At 45.5% G+C, this 17,812-nt stretch overlaps 1 protein-coding gene across 1 annotated transcript in view; it reads right to left on the bottom strand.

Moving 5' to 3' along the window:
• The window catches only part of STAT4 (signal transducer and activator of transcription 4), a 41,433-nt gene that overhangs the window by 8,988 nt on the left and 14,633 nt on the right, over positions 1-17,812 (bottom strand). The window contains exons 3-15 of the mRNA XM_009911216.2: positions 16,984-17,082; positions 16,136-16,228; positions 14,499-14,577; positions 12,656-12,741; positions 10,610-10,761; positions 8,599-8,757; positions 7,251-7,343; positions 6,410-6,469; positions 5,682-5,699; positions 5,509-5,602; positions 4,614-4,658; positions 544-627; positions 180-278 (exon numbers count right to left, since the gene is read on the bottom strand). Coding sequence (XP_009909518.2) covers positions 180-278; positions 544-627; positions 4,614-4,658; positions 5,509-5,602; positions 5,682-5,699; positions 6,410-6,469; positions 7,251-7,343; positions 8,599-8,757; positions 10,610-10,761; positions 12,656-12,741; positions 14,499-14,577; positions 16,136-16,228; positions 16,984-17,082 — 1,161 coding nt within the window. The remainder of the gene's footprint in view (positions 1-179; positions 279-543; positions 628-4,613; positions 4,659-5,508; positions 5,603-5,681; positions 5,700-6,409; positions 6,470-7,250; positions 7,344-8,598; positions 8,758-10,609; positions 10,762-12,655; positions 12,742-14,498; positions 14,578-16,135; positions 16,229-16,983; positions 17,083-17,812) is intronic.

The following is a 17,812-nucleotide window of genomic DNA, read 5'->3' as shown; positions in this document are numbered from 1 at the left end:
GCCTGGATGACCTCCAGAGGTCTCTTTTAATCCCTACCATACTGGGATTGTGTATGTGAAGAAAATAAAGCCAGTTTAAGAGGGAAACATAGCCTTTTTCTACAAAAGATATTCAGTAACCCAGTAAAAGAAATGTGAGTATGCAGAAAGTCTCAGGTACTTGCCTACTGAGGACCTACCTGAGGGTCATTGGTTGACAGGTTGTACCAAATAATAGAAGCCCACGCATTGGGAAGTTGGCTGACATTAGAAATCATCACCACAGGCAAAGAGCTGGTCTGATGGAAAGAATGAATGTGGTATGTAAATGCTGCTGAAAGTCTTAGTGCTGTGTTATGCTTGGGCTTCTCCGTCCCCTTTTCCTGCCCAAAGCATACGATTCTGTCCAGAAGTGCTGAAAATCTTGCATCTGCTTATAGCTACTGAGGAAGATGGCATCTAGGATAGATGGACTCATGGTCTGGCCCACCATGGTGGTGTTTCTGCAAGCTGCTGGCAAATGCCTTTTATTCTTGCCCCAGAAAATCTGGCTAGAATACTCACTTCCAAATTTATGGTCAATCCATACAGGCAGACCTGTGTTTCAAAGCTGATGGAGTGCAGTTCCTCAGTCACCATGTGAGGGCCCTGAGGGAGCAAGGAGGTTATAGGGGTGAACACACAATGGCATTTAACACTGAGTGACTGCTGAGACTGTCTGACTTTGAGAGGAAACGCAGCAAATAGCACAGCAGAACAGGAAAAGAAGAAAACAAAGGAAATTTGTTAAGCTCTGCCATTACATTAGTCCACAAGTGACAGGACAAGGGGCAACGACCACAGACTGGAACACAGGAAGTTCCACCTAAAGGTAAGAGAAAACTCCTTTCCTGTGAGGGTGCTGGAGGCCTGGAACAGGCTGCCCAGAGAGGCTGTGGAGTCTCCTTCTCTGGAGAGATTCCAGACTTCTGGACATTGTGATCCTGGGCAACCTGCTATGGGTGACCCTGCTTTAGAAGGGAAGCTGGACCAGATGATCCCCAGAGATCCTTCCTAACCCCCACCACATTGGCAGTCTGATTTTTAAAGTAATACTTATTTCCAGCTTTTCATTTCCTAAAGTTGCCTAACTGGTTGACAATTCCAAGTCAAACAGAGAAGTTAAACTTCAAGGAGAAACAAACTAGAAACAAAACTAAAAGCCACAATGACAAGTAGACCCTCATCTGGGAACATAGCCTTGTTGTTGGTAGACTTAGATGACATTAGTTGGAGAAACAGAGGCCTCAGTCAGCAATTCAAAGTAAATCTAGTATTAAACCCCCAATGTTTTCATGGATGGGAATAAAAAATAAATCGGTTTGTCACAGTCGATTAAAGTTTGTAGAACCAGCGTCTCGTTTGGATTACAAGCCAGGACAGTTCTGTGAGAAGCCCAGTCCCACAGAATCACAATATGTTAGGGGTTGGAAGGGACCTCGAAAGATCATCCAGTCCAACCCCCCTGCCAGAGCAGGATCACCTAGAGTAGGTCACACAGGAATGCATCCAGGAAAGTTTTGAATGTCTCCAGAGAAGGAGACTCCACAACCTCTCTGGGCAGCCTGTTCCAGGGCTCTGGCACCCTCACAGCGAAAAGGTTTATCCTTATGTTCACATGGAACCTCCTCTGCTCCAGCTTGCACCCATTGCCCCTTGTCCTATCACTGGACATCACTGAGCAGAGCCTGGCTCCCTCCTCCTGACGCTCACCCTTCACATCTTTATAAACACGAATGAGGTCACCTCTTAGTCTCCTCTTCTCCAAGCTCAAGAGCCCCTGCTCCCTCAGCCTTCCCTCAGAAGGAAGATGCTTCACTGCCTTCAGCATCTTTGTGGCTCTGTGCTGGACTCTTTGAAGTAATTCCCTGAGGTCCTTCTTGAACTGAGGGGTCCAGAACCGGACACAATACTCCAGGCTGGTAACAACTTGACTTTGTATTTGAAGACTTTTATGCTTGGGACACTGATGTGAGTGATTTTTGATTTTTTAATCTTCCCAATACAACTTTACCCCCCCCATCTGTACCTCCTCTGTGCAAGAGTGGTGTGGAGATTCCTTAAACCAGTATAGGCTGCTTTACTTCCCAGGTAAATAGGTGGCATTCAGAGAAGCATTTTACAGCTTCAGTTCCCTTGGGAGGTGCTCCTCGATCTGGTATCCTTGGCAGAGGCTGTGTTACTGGCTGCGGGCTTCTGGCTTTGGCTTCGGTCAGAGATCTACCCGCAGGTTTTTGCTGTTCGACAGCAATGCTAAATTCACCCCAGAGCTTGTGTGCACTTCCCTCCCTGCCTCAGCTGCCAGATGAGGACAACCTGCCTTCTCCCCAGCCAGAACAGTTCTCGCAGAAGGCGAGTGAATGAAGGCAGAAACTTTCTTGCCTGTGATTGATGTTTGTGACAGCTAGGGCACTCGGGGGGAATCATGGCTTGCAGGAAGCCAGAGCTGAGAAGGATGTAGGGTACAACTGGGCAGATGAGGAGCTAGGCAAGGGAAGAAGTACTGGTGATCTGTATGTGAGAAGTGCTGGAAGATAACAAAGGAATGGAAGGAGCATGGTGTTCTGGGTGAGGATGGCAAGCTGAGAGAGTTGGGATTGTTCAGCCTGGAGAAGAGAAGGCCGCAAGGAGACATTCTTATGGCCTTACGTTACTCAGAGGGCCTATCAGAAAGATGGGGACAGATTTTTTAGCAGGGCTTTTTGTGACAGGACAAGGGGTAATGATTTGAAACCTAAAGAGGGAGACTTAGACTAGATATAAGAGAGAATTCTTCTACAAGGGTGGTGAGACACTGGCCCAGGTTGCCCAGAGAGGTGGTAGATGCCATAACCCTGGAAACATTCCAGGTTACGTTGTTTGGGGCTCTGAGCGACCTGCTCTAGTTGAAGATATCTCTGCTCACTGTGGGGTGTGTTAGACTAGACCTTTAAAGGTCCCTTACAACCTAAAGCGTTCTGTGATGTGCGCCAACTTCTGATTTCTGTTCCCCACAAAGCAAGAAGGTAGGGGCTTTAGCAATCCGCAGCAGAAGACTGCAAGCTCCTCTGCTAAGAACCAAGCACTTGCAATACCTTTTCACCTTACTTGCCAGGTGGTTTGTGCACATCTGAAACCTGGGTATTGCGAAGAAGCTGCTGGTTTCTTAGGGTTAACGTGTCGTAGCCCAGTGTCACCACGAGAGGGGAACCTACGACCAGACTCGGATCAGAAAACAGCCCACGCTTTTGGGCCTGGCTGAGGCAAACCTCTTTTGATGGAAATAAAATTACACCCTTACTCCATTTACAAATTTGGCCAACAGAATACATATTTAAAGAACCATTCTTATAGGAAGAACTGGTTCATCAGAAAGCATATTTTAATCAAAATGAAAGTGTTCAAAAAGGTGGCCCTGAGGAGGAATTCAGATTACTGCCTCCAACCTTTTATTGTAACTCCTTAAATATACAAATTTAAGGCATGTAATTAACATTTCTATGAGTAGTTCTGAGAAGTTCTCATTAGACAACAAATGGAATTCCTCAAGGCTCTGTCCTGGGTCCAGTGCTGTTTAATATCTTTGTCAGCAACATGGACAGTGGCATCGACTGCACCTTCACCAAGTTTGCCCGTAAGACCAAGCTGTTAAGTGCACTCCCTTCAGGGAAGGGATACCACCCAGAAGGGTCCTGACAGGCATATTACATGGGCCAGTGGCAACTGCATGAGGTTCAACGTGCCAAAGTGCAAGGTTCTGCATCTGGGTTGGGCCAATCCCAGGCACAAATCCAGGCTGGCTGCAGAGTGGGTTGGGAGTAGCCCTGAAGAAAAAGACTTGGGGTTGTTGATTGGTTGAGAAGCTCACCATTATCTGGCTGCAGCCCAGAAAGCAAATCATGTGCTGGGCTACATCAAGAGAAGTGTAGCTAGCAGGGCAAGAGAGGTGCTTCTGCCCTTTTACTCTGCTCTTTTGAGACCCCACCTGGAATATTGTGTCCAGTTCTGGTGTCCCCAGAATAAGAAGGAGACAGAGCTGTTGGAGCGAGTCCAAAGGAGGGCCACAAAGGTGATCCAAAGGCTGCAGCACCTCTGCTATGAGGATAGGCTGAGGGAGCTGGGGTTGTTCAGCCTGGAGATGACTGCCTTCCCATACATAAAGGGAACCTGCAGGAAGGCTGGAGAGGGACTTTTCATAAGGGTGTCTAGCGACAGAACAAGGGGGAATTGTTTTAAGCTGAGGGACAATAGGTTTAGACTGGATCTTTGGATGAAGTTCTTCAGTATGAGGGTGGTGAGACCCTGAAATAGGTTATGCAGCGAGGTGGTGGATGTCCCCTCCTGGAAGCGCTGAAGGCCTGACTGAATGAAGCCTCGGACAACCAAGACTAGCTGAGAGGTGTCCCTGCCCATGGCCACAGTACTGGAGTAGATGATCTCTCATGTACCTCCCAACCTGAGCCATTCTATGATTCTACTTATCGTGTATTTGGGTCCTTTGCTTATTATGAAGATAAAATATTTCAAAATCCAACAACATATGGGTTGCTTTTTGATTTCAATAAAGTTAACTTGTGAGAGTAATCAAAAATAAGAGGTAAAATGAACACACAAACCTCATTTCCTTTGCTTCCAGCACTCGACTTCATTTCTTTGGGTTGCTGTATAAAGCAAAACAATATTTATGTGCCAAAGCAAGAGCATAGGAAGAACAGCATTTGTAACCACAATGTTCTGAGTGTAAGAAGGTTTTATTTACAATACATAGAAATATGTTGCAATGAAAGCTCTGACTATGCCTTGAAAAATCTATTTGGTCTTCCGATACTTTAAAGAATCTTCTAAGAAACAAAGTCATTGTAACAAAGTGTTAATTAAGGTGCTTGCAAAGTGTACAGTGCAAAAAAACTACTAAACACCATCAATCTCCACCTTCTTTTGCAACATTGCACTGATGGTTGTGTGATGGGAGATGGCATCTGTCGTTCAGCCCCCAAAAACAGCACTGGTGAGGGAATCTAGTCAGAAAGCATGACCGACTAGGCTATGAGAGCAGTTCTAGAAGCAGTACTATAGTCTCTCAGAAGACCGTTATCTCAGGCATTCATTCCAACCAGATGTAAAGCAGCCAAATCTGGTTTTCCCCAGACAGTGGTGGCATGGTTTGGGTTTGGTTTTCTGTTTGGTTTGGTTTGTTTTAACAAAGCTCAGTTTCTGAGAAGCTGTGTAATTCAGTGTGATTAGTCTTTGCCTTTTCTGGCATTAAGAATTGCTTTGTCGTGTCTGTGAAAAGAGATCACCTTATGGAATGGATAAAGCATAGAAGGGGATAAAGAGGTTCTAGGAGCAAACTTTCATGTAATAATAAGGGCAAAGTAAACAAATGCAGACTCTGCAATACAGCTCTCCTTGCTTAGTTTTAAAAGATTCTTTTATTTCTTTACCAGAGTTAGAAGAGTCAGAAAGGTACCAGTGGCAAAAAGGTAGCAGAGGAGGAAAAGGCTAACTTACCAAATGTCTAAATTCTACTGAGAGGCTTCCGTTTGCAGATTCATCCATGTTCATTGCTTTCACATGTGTGCCACACAGAAGGAACCTACGATTGCTGCAGAGGACACTCCACTTAGGTACCCAGGTAATGCTGGATTAGGTAATTCAAGAAATAGGATTTCTTATTTTCTTACCTGACAGTTGAAACATTCCTAAAATACAAGAGGGGCAGGGGGAAGAAACAGATGGTGAGTCAGTAAGCTTGTCCTGAAAAACATCTGGAGGTGGCAGGCTTTTGCCTTGTCAAAGTTTGTTTCTATTACCAATCCAACTGCAATGTTTAAACTGAAGAACTGGGATATTTTCTATCCACTGAAGTCATTTGCATATGACCAAATGCAAGTAGCATATTGTATCCAGCTTTTTCCCTGGAATGATCTGTGGGTATTGAAAGCTGCAGCGATACCTAACTGCCTCCATGCCTGGGTTCTGGGACAATACAAGCCTGCATAGGCAGCTCATGGTGTACTGGGAGAACATGTGCACAGCTTGCAGCTTTTGAGGGAAACAGCTCTGGCTTATCTCCTGCTCCATCCTCACTGGGTGTTTTTGTCCTCCTTTTGGAGGACACATCTAAATCCAGGTGGCCAAGATGGTTTGTAGGGGGCTGCAGAAGCACAACAGCCGGAAGACAGGAGGTAGCTGGTCAGGAAATTATCACCAGCCAAAGAAGCTGAGGGTCCTGTTCATTTGTGACTGCTGTCAGGGATAATGGGAACATAAAGGAGAAGCAAGCAGCTTAGAAAGGGAGAGTTTATGTAGCAGCCTTCATTTCAGGCAGAGATAAAAATCTGTGGTGTCTGTAGGGAGAGAGAGAGAGAGAGAGAGAGAGAAGGCGTATCTTTGTTTTCAAGTTCCTTACTTGTCAATAGTTGCTTTCACTCTGATCTGGTAGTTCAGCTCTGGCAATTTAATCAGCAACCTTCAAAACAGAAAATGTAAAAGTGAATATTAGCAGGATCAATTTTAGAGAAAATAACAGAAAACATTAGAGACCAGTAGCCCCACACTAAAGTACCTGAAATTATTACAATCTGAAAACAGATTAGGCATTGTTTAGGGTTATTAGGCATTGTTTAGGGTTATATCATATTTATGTCACAATTTACAGCGTTGCATACTCAGAAAGAGAAGCTGGACTGTTCCAGTGACAGGCGTTCTACTCTCCCTGCAAGTAAGTGGAAAAGCTAGTGTGTATTTGAGGGAATGGCTAGAGGGAGAACACAGAAGGCTTAATTACAAGATGGATTTGTACAGTCTGTGACTGCATGGCAGGTGTCTGTGTACTTTCCTTCACCCCTTCCATACCCCCAACCTTCCACGCATTCTTTCTGCTGCGAGGGGGGAATGAGATGAGAGTTTCTCACAAGGTCAAGCAAGGAGCTAGTGGAAGAAAAATAACTTGTCAATGATTCACCAGAGGCCCCCCCAAAATGCAAAGTCTTCTTTCCTAGATGCAAAAGTGGCTCTGAGTATTCTGACGTTGGCTTGCATGATGTGGATCATGATTTACTTGGTTTACTCTTATTGCCACTTCTTAGGAGCGAGGGATTCTGTGGTCTTTGTATCCCTATTCCAAAACCAAATCTCCCCTGACTCAAAAGGATCTCTAACACAAATTAGGCTGCTTTGGTCTCCAGATTATCCCAGGAGAAAACATGCTGTGCACATGAAGGAGTTTGGAGCACATTTCCCTTTCTTACCTTAATTTAACGGTGAACTGTATTAATGTTTTAAGAACCATTGGCCTCTGGGGATGTGTTGGCATGCAGGGCTGCCTCTCAACCACGAAGGAACTGCGTGAGAAGGGAAACTGTCAGTTAGGAATACGCACAAACAGCTGTAATGAGGGAGGGGGAAGGAATTGTATCTGTACAGATGCTGAAGCGGGAGGTATGTTTTCCAACTCTCAGCTCTCAAAATGAGCTGCTAGGCTAACTTAGAGTTGAATTATTCTTGAAAAAAGCAGATATTTGGGATATGTCAACAATCAAGCCAGATTCCATAGCCATAAAATACCAGGCTTGACAAAGGTCTGGAAGACAGAGACCTTTATCAGAACCATAAAACAGAGTATAAAAATACACTGAGCCTGCTCCAATGAGATTAAGCAATCAATTATATTTTTTTCATTCTTAATAAAAGCCCAGCTGAGCATGTTTTGCTTTCAGGTAATCACTTATGGTGTGATAGTGTCCCTTACAGGGAGAGGCTGAGAAAGCTGGGGCTGTTCAGCCTGGAGAAGCAAAAGATCTGGGGAGACCTTATATCAGCCTTCCAGTACCTGAAGGGCGCCTCCAAGAAAGCTGGGAAGGGACTTTTTGCAAGGGCTTGGAGTGATAGAACAATGCAGAATGGATTGCAGCTTGAGGAGGGCAGATGCAGACTGGAGATTAGGAAGAAGTTCTTTACAGTGAGGGTGCGCAGACACTGGAACAGGTTGCCCAGGGAGGTGGTGGATGCCCCCTCCCTGAAAGCATTCAAGGCTAGGCTGGATGAGGCTTGAGCAAGCTGGTCTAGTGGATGGTGCCTCTGCCCATGGCAGGAGGGTTGGAACTAGATGATCTTTAAGGTCCTTTCCAACCCAAACTTCTCTATGAATCTCAAGTGAAGCCACTACAAAAGGCAGGAGGAATGATAACAATTTTTTATCTATTAACAGAGGGGTGAATTGGGAAGGGAATAAAGTCTTGGTGGGGAAGAGGAAAGACAAGGAAGAAATGAACACCTGCTGCTTTAGTTAAAAAAACCCACAAAGACACAATTTTTCTCTGCAGTCTGTCGTTAACTCCTGCTGAAACAGTGGATTTGGTGAGTTCACTTAGGCAGAACTCGATCCCTTAACAGCCCCTTAACTGAGAAGCTGCATAGTACCTTCAGCTTCCAGGAGTTTTGATGACAGCTCTACATACTTTTTATGTTGGACTTTGAAGTCCTCAGAGACTCCAACTTATTTTCACTTTTTCTCTTTGCAGCAATGTGGTCTCATTGCTGCCAATAACTCTGTGTCGGGTCAGGTGAGGTTATGTCTGCCGACAGCGGCTTACGCACTTCCGGAAAAGATTGTAGAGCAGAAAGTTGACTTTTTCCAGCAGCTGAGGTCTTTGCACTGGGATGGGGTCCCCATCATAGGTCAGTCTGGTCAACAGTTCATCCAGTTTTTCTAGCTGCCTTCGAACTTGAAAGAGACTCTCTGCCAACAGCGTAAAACTAGAGCAAGACAAAAGAGCGGTTTGCAACCTACCTCTTACAACATCATGGCTGCTGAAATTGTTGCGCAGGGCAATCGGAGTCAGGACGCGCCGATGCTTTCTAACTCTGCCCAGAGTCATGTCTGCTCATCTTTGCTTTATAGGACTATGGGAACCTGGAGAGGGACCTGGGGGTGCTGATTGACAGCCACCTAAACATGAGCCAGCAGTGTGCCCAGGTGGCCAAGAAGGCCAAGGGCATCCTGGCCTGCATTAGGAATAGTGTGGCCAGCAGGAGCAGGGAAGTTATTGTGCCCCTGGACTCAGCACTGGTTAGGCCACACCTTGAGTCCTGTGTCCAGTTCTGGGCCCCTCAGTTTAAGAAGGATATCGAGACACTTGAAGGTGTCCAGAGAAGGGCAATAAGGCTGGGGAGAGGCCTTGAGCACAGCCCTGTGAGGAGAGGCTGAGGGAGCTGGGATTGTTTAGCCTGGAGAAGAGGAGGCTCAGGGGTGACCTCATTGCCCTCTACAACTACCTTAAAGGTGGTTGTGGCCAGGAAGGGGTTGGTCTCTTCTCCCAGGCACCCAGCACCAGAACAAGGGGACACAGTCTCAAGCTGCACCAGGGGAGGTTTAGGCTCGAGGTGAGGAGAAAGTTCTTCACCGAGCGAGTCGTTCGTCATTGGAATGTGCTGCCCAGGGAGGCGGTGGAGTCACCGTCCCTGGAGGTGTTCAGGAGGGGACTGGACGTGGCACTTGGTGCCACGGTCTAGTCATGAGGTCTGTGGAGACAGGTTGGACTCGACGATCCTCGAGGTCTCTTCCAACCTTAGTGATACTGTGATACATCAGGCAAATCATCTGTTTTAATTTCAAATAGACCTATTTATGCACTAGGCCTCATCAATAGCAAGGCACTGCTCTCTGTGATAATTTGGAAGACATCTGTACCGATCCCGACATTGGACATGCAGAGCACTCTTGACATTCCTAATTATTTTCCTGCATCTCAGTCCTTTTGCAAAATATCCTTCTTTAAAAGGATAATATTTATATAAAGTGAGCAAGTTACCAAGCCTGAGGAAAGATAACAACAATGAGGAAAATCAAATCCAAACAGGCTTGCTGACAGTTTAATAGGCTACGTGTGTAGAAAAGTCACATTTTAAAGCTATTTCCAACATCCTCACTGGGAAAACAAAATACTTCAGTGGGGAGTGGGGAAAAAAAAAATAAGCCAAAACCCCCACTTTTTTCCTTCAAACCTAAACTGGTTCTTGGTTGCTTTCCTTCCTTTTTCACTTTTTACTTCACCTTTTCCAGAAGAGAATTTTGAGGGGAGAGAAAAGACCCAGGCCCTTCTCTGGATGCATTCTCTCTTTAAATATAATGCTGTTTTCTTTTTACTTTCAATCATTTTTAGACTTGCCACCATGGAGACCACTGCCAATCAATTCCTGTGTAGTTTGAAATCCGGGGGAGTGATGTAGCTAGTGAGTCAAAGCATAAAGTGTGTACCCAGCTCTTGCCTAGACAAAACTCCCACTGTCCTCAGTGACAAACTCAGTCAAGCACAGTTCTTACTCAAGCAAAACTCCCGAGCGGGTATGTACCAAGCACCTGAAACAACTGTCAAATCAAAAAGTGAGCCACTGCCATGGCTCTGGCTCAGCTCTTCACTGGGATGTTATTCACTCTGAATAGCAGCTGGTGTCCACCAAAACCCAACTGTATTTTTGGTTATTTACTTGCTTAGCTGCTAATGAATCTGCCACTGCTGCAAGGCAGCTGATCTAAAGGAATGATGGTTTCATGTGCAGCAGACTTCCTGTGGTTTTCAGTGGAAACACAAGCTGAAGGCAAGTTTACCAATTCTGGAGCTGATCAAGCCCACCATGCAGAGGACCCCCGATGCAGGCAATCTGCTGCCTTCTCTTCCAGTCCAGCAGCTCTTCAGTCAGCATGTTACTCATAAGCATATCAATTTCATGAATCACACGCCCTATTTTACTGAGCACTTCCTGCAAAATAGGAAAGGTGTCACAGTCAGACCACAGGGAGCAGCCACAAAATTCACCAATTCTCACAAAGAGCCGATTGCTTGTTCTTCTTCAATTATTTTGAAGAAAATACTTTTGTCAGTCTCTAAGTCAGAGGTGACTGGTTTCATCGCCCATGGTACTCTCTACAAGACACTGAGTTGCTGGATTATGTTCAAGGAAGGACAGCAAAGCTGGTGAAGGGTCTAGAGCACAGGTCATATGGGGAGAAGCTGAGGAACCTGCAGTTGATTAGCCTGGAGTAAAGGAGGCTCAGAGGAGACATTGCTCTCTACCTGAAAGGAGGTTGTAGAGAAGTGGAGATTAGTCTTTTCCCCCTAGTAACAACTGATAGGATGAGAGGAAACAGCCTCAAGTTGTGCCAGGGGAGGTTTAGGTTGAAGATTAAGAAAAGCTTTTTTTACTGCAAGAGTGGTTAAACCCTTGAACAGGATGCCCAGGACAGTGGTGAAGTCACCATCTATGGAGGTGTTTAAAACCAGTGTAGATGTGTGCGCCTTAGGGACTTGGCAGGGTAGGTTAACAGTTGGACTCAATTACCTTAGAGGTCTCTTCCAACCTTAATGATTCTATGAAATTAATCCTGAATCTCTATGACCTCTTCTACAGTAAAAATTCTTTCTTTTTTGAGGGAGTGGGAGGGAGATTTGTTGAATTCTTTGTGGGCATAACACCTCCACGAAACTGACCCTCGCAAGCACTGTCAAGTGTCAAAAAGTTCTCCTTTTGCTTTGCATCATATCCAGTGCATTGGTTTTTTGCTTGCCTTCTTTTAACTGTAAAAAGTAAGTGGACTCAAACAAACTACCTAAATGTGCTGCTTTCTGTGCCAGCTAAGAAGTGGCCAGGGAAGTATCTGTCACATTTGCAAGTCTCAGTTGATGAAGAGGGCAAGGTACCACTGATGGGTTGTTGGATTTGGTTTACTTTCTTTGCAATCATTACATTTGGTTTAATTCGAATATTTTTAATGTACTTTAAAAGATACAAGTTGACAGCTGAGTCCTCCATTTAGCAGAGTACAGAAGAGATACAGTGAAGTGATGCCGTCACCTCACTTCTGAGGTGTGCAGAACCAGATCCTGGATTAATTGAGCTGTTAACTGCCAGTTTCTCCACTGCTAGCCAATATCACCCAAACCGTCTGTGGAATTTCACAGCCTAAATTATTTGTCTGCTCTTCTGAGAGCAGAATTAAAAAAAAGACACCTCAGTATTGTGATCAGCAGGACAAGGGAAGTGATTCTGCCCCTCTACTCTCTTCTCCTGAGACCCCACTTGCAGTACTGCATCCAGTTCTGGTGCCCCCATCAAAAGAGGGACATGAAACTACTGGAGCAGGTCCAGAGGAGGCCATGAAGATGACCAGAGGGGTGGAGAATCTATCCTATGGGGACAGGCGGAGAAAGTTGGGGCTGCTCAGCCTGGAGAAAAGAAGGCTCTGGAGAGACCTTAGGGCAGCTTTCCAGTACCTGAAGGGAGCCCACTAGAAAGCTGGTGAGGGACTTTTTACAAGGTCTTGTAGTGATAGGATGAGAGAGAATGGATTGAAACTTGAGGAGGGCAGATTTAGATTGAATATTAGGAAGAAATTCCTTACAGTGAGGGTGCTGAGATACTGGAACAGGTTGCCCAGGGAGACTGTGAATGCTCCCTCCCTGGAGGTGTTCAAGGCCAGGCTGGATAAGGCCTTGAGCAAGCTGGTCTAGTGGAAGGTGTCCCTGCCCATGGCAGGAGGGTTGGAACTAGATGATCTTTAAGGTCCCTTCCAACCTAAACTATTCAATGAATCTATTCAGGATGGGAATAAGGAGAGAAAGCAAACCAACCTCAAAAGACAAAACATGTCACTAACCTTTCTCTTGTAGTCTAAAGTATTGAGCATTGCCTGCAATGCCAACATCTCCTGTTTAATGAGGACGCTGTTCTTGTCACTTTGCTCTGCAGGGGATGAAAAAAAATTGGTATATAATGGCAGGGGAGATTGGGGGGGGGGGGGGGGGGGGTACAGACATGACAGGTTTGTAAGGAGAGGAGGGGAAAAGCCACAACCAGACTGCAGCATGCATTAGTGAAAACACCTGCAGGTATCCGTAGGTGATGTACCAGTGTGTTTCATCTGAATGAACTCGCTTTAGTGCGAGGTTAAGACAAGGAGCCACGCGTCCACTCTTTAGATGTGTATGTGGAATAGGGAAAGGTAGAAAACATGCAGATAGTACCTAGGCATCTATACATTTCTTACTTGTGCACAGTGATGTATTATGATCAAGCCTGGATCAGGCTTGATCTGTGCACCACTGAAACATGCTTGTGGTGTCAGCAGTTAGATGAAAGCTTTCTGGACTTGATATGAATGACACATCAGTGGCTGAGAGCATGGAGGTTATGCATTCAAAACAGACAAAGCATTGCTGGCTGTGTGGGTTTCAGCAGCCAGGAGTACTGATCACTGGGTAGTTGCCCCTTTCTTCAACCTTCTTCCTTCTCTCTGGATCACTCGCTAGTTTCAGGCTTCCCCAAGCTTCCCCCATGCTCTTTCATATGCAGCTCCTTGCCTGCCCCTCACATTCCCCACCTTTTGATCTTCTTGCATTTTTCACGCTATGTTCAGAAAAGAAACTGGTGTCAGCTATGTCTCTGCTCAGCTCTGGGTATGGACATCTTCCCATTATGTTAGGGTATAAGTTTCAGTGGATGAAGATGAGGATTGTCAGCTTGGCCACAGCACTTGCTCCCAGATTTTGTGAGGTGCTGCAAGCTGGCTCTGCTGCTGTAGGGCACTTGTTGACACAGTGACATTTTAAGCCCCGAAAGTCACTTTATTTTGCAAATGGGACATGCTTCACTCCTCTCTGTGGTCAATAATTCTGACTGGCCCGGTGACCAACAACTCATTAAACCGTGGCAGTTGGACCTCTTCTGGTTGTAGCCTTAAATGTAGAGAACTCAAGAGCTCAGACATTTCAAGTCCAGTATCTTTGCACATTCAGTGGGAGATACTATGACGATATCTGAGCAGACACGAATGAACCTGTTTCTTTTCTGAAGGAGATCATGCAAGGACTGTTGCCATGTGCTGATCTCAGTCATTATAGGCTGGCCAAACGTGCATTCAGAGTGCTTACCAGATGGTTATCACCACTGTGGTCAAACAAAAGAACAGAAGACCAAGTTAAAGGCTAAAAAAAAGATCATTTTTGCACAACTCTGTTGTGGCAAATAAGAGACTCTTCACCATCCTGCCAAGGAAAGGCCATGTCAAAAGTGAGGAAATGGAAAAATTATGAAAATGGCTATTTTGGTGAGGCACCTGAACAGGCTGCCCAGAGAAGCTGTGGGGCCTCCAACTGCGGAAGTGTTGAAAACCAGGTGGGGTGCAACCTTGAGCAAGCCGGTGTAGGAGGAGGTGTCCCTGCCCATGGCAGGAGGACTGGAGCTAGTTCTTTAAGGTCCCTTCCAACCCAAACCAGTCTACGATTCTATGAAAATAACTATCCTTGCTTGACGAGATCTACTCCACCGTCCTCATCCCAAAAGTCATCACATTCCAAGACTACACCTTGATATAAATTAAAAATCCCTTTTTAGGTGTACATATATTATCTGGGTAACCCATAAACCCCCTGGTACTGGGGTCTAGCTGTGGAATTAGCCATTTCCCTAGAGAATCTAAAAAAGATGATGAAACCTCTTACCTAAGCTTTGTATGGTCTTATACCTGAAGTCAAATTCCTCTTGCAGGTCTTCCAAGTATTTGACATCTTGGTCGGTCATCTTTCCCAGAGAAAAGAAAGTGAAATTATTTTGGAGTTCCCAGTGGCACAAAAAGGAATTTGTTTTGTAACAAACAAATGCATAACGTAGCATTTTCCTGTCCTGCTGTTTGGAAATCCCTCAGCAGCTCTGGGTGTACTCCAGTAAACTCTGCCTTACTCTCTTGTCAACTTTTAAAAAGACAAAATAATTTAAAATGTGCATTTCTAATTACAGATTTATTTCACTTCTCCAGAGAGCCAACTGTTATCCTCTCTCCCACAGCCCTCGGGTGTGCGCGTTAACTGTCTGTGCAAATACAAAACCTTGTTTGCTAGATTAGGATGCACAGGATCAGCCACTTTGGGTTTCCTCTTTACTTTGGAGACCAAACTCTTTAATTGCATGTGCAAGTTTTGAAATTACATACACAAGGAGATGGCTGATTTCTGTGCTAAACCTAATTATCTGCTAAAAACCCCCTTCCATTTAGAGCTTGTCCTCGGTTTTCCCTGGTCTTTCAGGGATGGCTGTGCTTGTCCGTGCAGGCAGAAGGAATAGCATGGCAGGCTGCTGGGTTGCAGCTCTGTCTGCTTTTGTTCTGAACCTCTTATCTTACAACTGTATACACAGATAGAGATCTAGTGCCACACATTTCTAGCTTTATCCTTTTAAGGGTTTCATCTCTCTAAGCCTTCTTCCCCATGTAGGGAAACACTGATAAAGAATGGCCACGAGGACCTCTTTCCAACGTACCTGCAGTGTAGGTATTGCTTGTGGACAGGTAAATCAAATATAACTTCTCCACTGAGACTTCTGCAAAGCTGAAAGTGGAGCTAGGATAGCAAAAAGGCTGTGTGTCATCTCCATCCTCATCCTGCCTTGAACTGAACAGGAAGGTATTTTCTGACTGAGCTTTCAAGGGATCTATGGGGCAGGTTTGGCTCAGCCCAGCCATGCCCTGCCATGGTATGGCAAACTTGAGGAGCATTGTCACCATCAGCTCCCAATGTTCTTCTCCCCTCACATCTCCAGAAAGTGTAAGTATGTCACATAGCTCTTCAGCTTTACAAAGGTCTTGGTATGTGACTCAGAGGACACAAAGTCTAGAGACTGCTTGAAAGAGTCCAGCACTCCTTTACCTCAAAGATGCTGAAGGCAGTGGAACATCTTCCTTATAAGGAAAGGCTGAGGGAGCTGGGGCTTGGAGAAGAGGAGACTGAGGAATGACCTCATTCGTGTTTATAAAGATGTGAAGGGTGAGTGTCAGGAGGACAGAGCCAAGCTCTGCCCTGTGATGTCCAATGAGAGGACAAGGGGCAATGGGTGCAAGCTGGAGCAGAGGAGGTTCCAGGTGAACACGAGGATAAACTTTTTCACTGTGAGGGCAACAGGGCCCTGGAGGAGGCTGCCCAGAGAGGTTGTGGAATCTCCTTCTCTGGAGACATTCAAAACCTGCCTGGAGGTGTTCCTGTTCAGCTTCTCATCGTAACAGATGTTCCACTCTCCTTGGCATCTTTCAGCTGCGTCAGTATGAAAACCATGTCTGCGTAAACAGCAGACAGGACAAAAATGATACCTGAGCACTGTTCTTGATGGCTGACACCTTGTGTTCTACGTTTCTTTGTCGTTCTGAAACCACAGAGTTCTGCAGAGATTTCTCCAGTGGTCCCTGGAATGCATTGATCAGATAACGTGTGGATGAGTAACGATAGTAAGTGATAGTAACTGTACTGCAAGGACTAGCATGGGGAGGGAATTCAGAAGCTGGTCTTTAACCAGATGCAACCAGATAGATGGTGCAAGCAGACTAATCTGGCTAGTTCCACAGATACGAAAAATATGCTGCTTGAACTTTCAAATCCAAAAGGTGGAAGGGTGTGGGTATGCTGCAAGCATTTAACACCATTAAAGAAACTGAAAGATAGGTTAGTAGAGTTCTGGAAAAGACCCACAATGCCCTTCTGAGAATATGTATAGCATCGGCAGGCGAGTCAAAGAAATAGATTTAGCTTCAAAATCTTATCCAGGCTTTCACCAGGTAACAATTTCCCCCAAACAGTTTGTTGGGGTTTTTTAAAAACGTGTATTTCAAGTGTCTGTCTTCAAACAACACAAAACCTATCAATGCCTTTGCAACCTGTCAGATGAAATGCCTTTAAATGGTGCATTGCACAATTTAAAATCACACCCCTCTGGTTTACAAAGAATAATCTCTTTAAAGCCTGTCCCACAGGTTGCAATCTTTGAAGATTAGCTGTGACGCAGAAGTCACTTGAAGCAATGTTTGCAGCAGCAGAGCCAGTAAGGAAGTACAAACGTGAGTTTAAAGGGCACTGTTTGGCAACTCCTCCACTCTGGTGGAATGAGAGGGCAGGAATTGGCCCTAAAAGCACGGAAGCAGATTAAGGAGATGTAATTCATTACCTGTACGGGCATGCTAGCTGCAGCCAGGATTCTTCTTTCTTCTCTTAAACAGTTTGAGATGATCACTGCTATGTGCATGGGATTCCCATGATATTTGCCCTGCAAGCACAAGAAAATACCACTTGAAAGAATTCAGAAGTCACGGTGTCCCTGTGGAAATGGCAATGTGTTACACTGCCCATGAGCTCAGTGCAGGTGGAAGACTCCCCTATTGTTCTCGGCCTTTGTTACTTGAGAGGGTTCTTGATCAACAGCCAGCTGCATACAAGCCAGCATGTGCCCGGGTGGCCAAGAAGGCCACTGGCATCCTGGCCTAGATCAGGACAGCGCAAGAAGTTTCTCCTTATGTTTAGGTAGAATTTCCTGTGTTGCAGTTTGTGCCTGTTGTCCCTTGTCCTGTCACTGGGCACCACCGGAAAGAGTCTGGCCCCATCCTCTTGCCTTTCACCCTTTAGATATTGATAAGATCCCCTCTCGGTCTTTTCCAGCCAAACAGCCCCAGGTCTCTCAGCCTCTCCTCATCGGAGAGATGCTCCAGTCCCATCAGCATCTTTGGAGCCTTCTGGTAGTTCCGTGTCTCTCTTGAACTGGGGAGCTCAGACCTGGACCCAGTCCTCCAATGTGGCCTTACTAGGGCAGAGTAGAGAGGAGGAGAACTTCCTTTGACCTGCTCCACACTCTTCTGAATGCACTGCAGAAACCCATCGGCCTTCTTGGCCACGAGAGCAAACTGCTCCCGTACATGTTCAATAACTGATGTACAAAGTGTTCCCATTCCAGGGAAGCTTTGACTGCTGTGGTGTGGTCAACAATGCAAAGAAACTTTCTA

This window comes from Dryobates pubescens, chromosome 37 (assembly GCF_014839835.1).
Source record: "Dryobates pubescens isolate bDryPub1 chromosome 37, bDryPub1.pri, whole genome shotgun sequence".
NCBI lineage: Eukaryota > Metazoa > Chordata > Aves > Piciformes > Picidae > Dryobates > Dryobates pubescens.
The sequence above is the reverse complement of the archived record's forward strand: the minus strand, read 5'-3'. Positions and strand labels throughout refer to the sequence as shown.